Source organism: Microtus ochrogaster, chromosome 6 (assembly GCF_000317375.1).
Source record: "Microtus ochrogaster isolate Prairie Vole_2 chromosome 6, MicOch1.0, whole genome shotgun sequence".
Classification (NCBI taxonomy): Eukaryota; Metazoa; Chordata; class Mammalia; order Rodentia; family Cricetidae; genus Microtus; species Microtus ochrogaster.
Window position 1 is genome coordinate 15,574,899 of NC_022013.1, and position 3,832 is coordinate 15,578,730.

The window sequence follows — 3,832 nt, forward strand, 5'->3', positions numbered from 1 at the left end:
TTCTTTCTTTCTTTCTTTCTTTCTTTCTTTCTTTCTTTCTTCCTTCCTTCCTTCCTTCCTTCCTTCCTTCCTTCCTTCCTTCCTTCTTTCTTTCTTTCTTTCTTTCTTTCTTTCTTTCTTTCTTTCTTTTTGCTGTTGTTTGCTTTGCTTTGTTTTGTTTTTGACAGGGGTTCTAGGAATCAACTCGGGTCATTGAGACTCTATGACTAGTGTTCTTAGCCCCTGAGCATCTCCTGCCCTTGTGTGTATTGAGACTCTATGGCTAGTGCTCTTACCTCCCTGAGCATGTCCTAGCCCTTGTGTGCACAACTTTCTCATCACTGGAGTCATATTTCACAACCGATAATAATTCTTCTACTTTACACTCAAAATTGCAATAATTTTCTATTTTACCATAAATATTTGATAATTGTCATGCTTGCAGTTCTAGAATGCTGATTATTAATTGATTCCTAAATCCATAGGATATTTTTGTGTTATTTTGGCTTTTTATCTTTATAGATAGCAATTGGGGAACAAGTCTGTGCGTATAAGTTCTTTGATTACTCTGAGTTTTAGAACTAGGTGTCCCTGGAAGTGAGCAAGTATCTGTTTGGTTTCTGAGCTGTTTTAGTGCTGTTTCCTCTCTGTTGCTGTGCTCCAGATAACCATAAAGATGTTGATTTATTTTATTTTCTCTTTTTCCTTGTAAATTACTGTTTTATTCAGTATTAAAAAGTTTTAAGAAAGGAAAGAAAACGGTTTTGTAAAGTAAGCCCATAAGAGGCAAGCAATTACAGATATTTTTATATGGGCTCATCAGTGTCCTTTAAACGGAGTAATCAAGTGGCATCTGCAATTACTAAAGCCGCGTGGCTCACACATACAATTAAATCTAGAGGATGTACTTCTCTTACATTCCTACATCTTCAGAGCTTGTTACTAAGAGCTGACTTTTATTTATTTATTTTTTTCACCATGAAGCTCAGTTTTGGAGGAATTCCAGTGCCAAGCAAACCTGGAACCTTTTTAAAGAAAAACTTCCATGGCTGCATTGAAAACCTTTACTACAATGGCGTGAACATAATTGACTTGGCTAAAAGACGCAAGCATCAGATCTACTCTGTGGTAAGTCCACTTTCTCTGTCTGTTACCTAGCAGTTTGTGGACTTGGGTAAGTCTTGCTTTGCTCCTCTACCCCTGCATCTCTTCACACTGTGTTAATCTCGCGTGTTTAGAATTTTCATCAGCCACGGCTGAGTCTGTAGTTCAGTCGCTAGTGGGTTTGCTCAGAGTGCATAAAACCCTGAGTTCCATTCCAACCTCCATACAAAGATGGGAGTTTTAGTTAATTTTCTAGAGTAGGAAGGCTTAATTCTGGTTCATAGTATGAAATAATGGATCTCATCACTGCAGAGAAAACATGACTGTAGAAGGAGGAAGCTAGCTGGTGACACTCCATCAATACTTAAGACAGAGTGAACAGGAATTGTTGCTGGGATATAAAAGTCTTAGACCCTCTCCTAGTGACTAAACTGTAGGAAGGCTTCACCTCCTTAAGGTTCTAAAATCTTCCCAAACAGGACTACCTTCTACATGCTAAGTGTTCAAACACGTGAGCTTAGATCCTCTGACCACAATTTTCATGGTGCCGCACACCTGTAATCCCAGAACTTTGGAGGGAAAAGCGGGCAGATCAGAATTTTAGGTCATCCTCCATCACATAGCAACTCTGAGGGCAGCCTTCTCCATGAGGCCCTGCCTCAAAATATTAAAAATGAAATAAAAGAATTATCATCCTATTAGCTGGCTTTATATTGGAAAAGAGCCAGCTGAGAAAAAGGGACAGCAAATCATTTCTTTGGTAAAATCAAGTATAGATGTTCATAGAATATTGTTTCCTTGGCTATGTGGAAGATTTGAAATCTATGCAGACTAATATTGATTTTCATTAAAAATAATTCTAAGAAATGCAATGAAAGAATAGATCCTGCTGAATTATGTGGCTAGGCCATTTTGTGTATACTTATGGATTATATTAAACAAGACATTTTAAATGATACTGCAATATTAGTGTCTTAGAGGTTCCTTGCAGATCACTTATAATGACAGTGGATTAAAGGCCTCACTAATTCACTAATGTCTATTTTCCCTAACACACCTTGAACTTTATGAGGAGTCTTTAAAAAAATTTTCCTTGAATTTTCTCTCCTTTCTTTATTTGCTCTTACATCTCTCTGCATTCCCTTTCAAATCCAAGGCCTCCTTTTCTTTATTATTAAACACACACACACACTCACAAACACGCACACACAAGTTGCTGAGTCCATTTATTGCTGCTCATATGCATATCTTTTCGGGGCTGATGACTTGAGATTGGATAACCTATCAAGATGCTCGTCCCTGGAAAAGATTTATGCTACCTCTCTCAGCAGCCATTAATTTTCTGCAACTCTTCATCTAGTAAGATTTCACCTGTCATATTGGCATGGCAACTGGTGTCGTCACTGTGCAAGCTTTGCTTAGGCAGCTGTACTGGGGAGACTGATGGGTGCAGTTTCCCTGACAAATATAAAAAATACTATCACACATCAGATATTCTAGGTGTACACACACACACACACACACACACACACACACGATCTACCTTGAATATAATGAAGCCTCAATAATAATATGTATGTCTCCAGGTATAATTAAGGAGTTATATATTTGCTGTAGTTCTCTGAGTGTTTTTTGGTGTTCCTACATGTTGAGTTCCATTTAGTACTATTTGTTGAGGGTAGTTGGGCCTGTTGGTCATGTAATAGCAATCTCTTTCTCTAGTGTTAATCTTGTTCTAAACTCTACTTTACCCAACTATAACATTGACATATAAGCTCTCTTCCTTTTGTCTTTCTTTCTTTTTTCCTTCCTTCATACTTTTTTCTTTCTTTCTTTCTTTCTTTCTTTCTTTCTTTCTTTCTTTCTTTCTTCCTTCCTTCCTTCCTTCCTTCCTTTCTTTCTTTCCTTCCTTCCTTCCTTTTTTTCTTCATTTTTATTTTTTTGAGACAGGATTCCTCTGTTGTAGCCCTGGCTGTCCTGAAACTTGCTCTATAGACCAAGCAGGCCTCAAACATAGAGATCTGCCTGCCTCTGCCTCCTGAATGCTTGGTTTAAAGGCATGTACCATCACTACCCAAAATGTTGCTTTCGATATTTGTACTCAATAGTTTTCTCGCACATTGTATGTCTTTTTAGTAGTCTGTATCATTATTTGTTGTTTATAATAGATAGTTCAGTCATGTATTTTAATCAACTCAAATTTTTATTGAGTTGGGCTATTTACACTTAATGCAATTATTGATTGTTTAAGCACTTATCTATAATTCTTGCCTTCTGTTTGTTCTGTTGTTTTAATTCTTTTCCTTATTTTTTTAAAAAAATACATGTGTTAAATGAATTTCAGAACTTAATTTTGGTATGTGAATATCTGTTGTGGAATATGAATTAAAATAGGTTACATTCATTTATGCTGTGGAATATCTCTTTAATTATGTAAAGATTATTACATTTTTTATGTTGCATTTGTTTAACTGTGTGAAGCTGTGTTACTTGGCCTGTCTAATACACCTGATTGGCCGAACAAAGAGCTGACCAGCCAACAGCTGAGCAGAAGAGGGATGGGCAGGGCTGCCAGGTAGAAAGAATAACTAGAAGAAAAAGAAAAGGAAGGAGGAACAAGAATAGGAGGAGAGGAGATTGTAAGGGGCCAAACACCCAGCAATACAGCAAATCATAGAAGAAGAAGGAAAGACGAAATATACAGTAATAGAAAAAGGTAAAAGTCTGGAGGCAAAAGGTACTTAATAAT

The 3,832-nt window shown here is 36.9% G+C and overlaps 1 protein-coding gene across 1 annotated transcript in view; it reads left to right on the plus strand.

Annotated features, from left to right (window-relative positions):
* Cntnap5 (contactin associated protein like 5) overlaps window positions 1–3,832 on the plus strand; it is a 964,727-nt gene that overhangs the window by 469,585 nt on the left and 491,310 nt on the right. Inside the window, exon 7 of the mRNA XM_013346685.2 lies at window positions 964–1,107. Within this exon, the coding sequence (XP_013202139.1) occupies window positions 964–1,107 (144 nt within the window). The remainder of the gene's footprint in view (window positions 1–963; window positions 1,108–3,832) is intronic.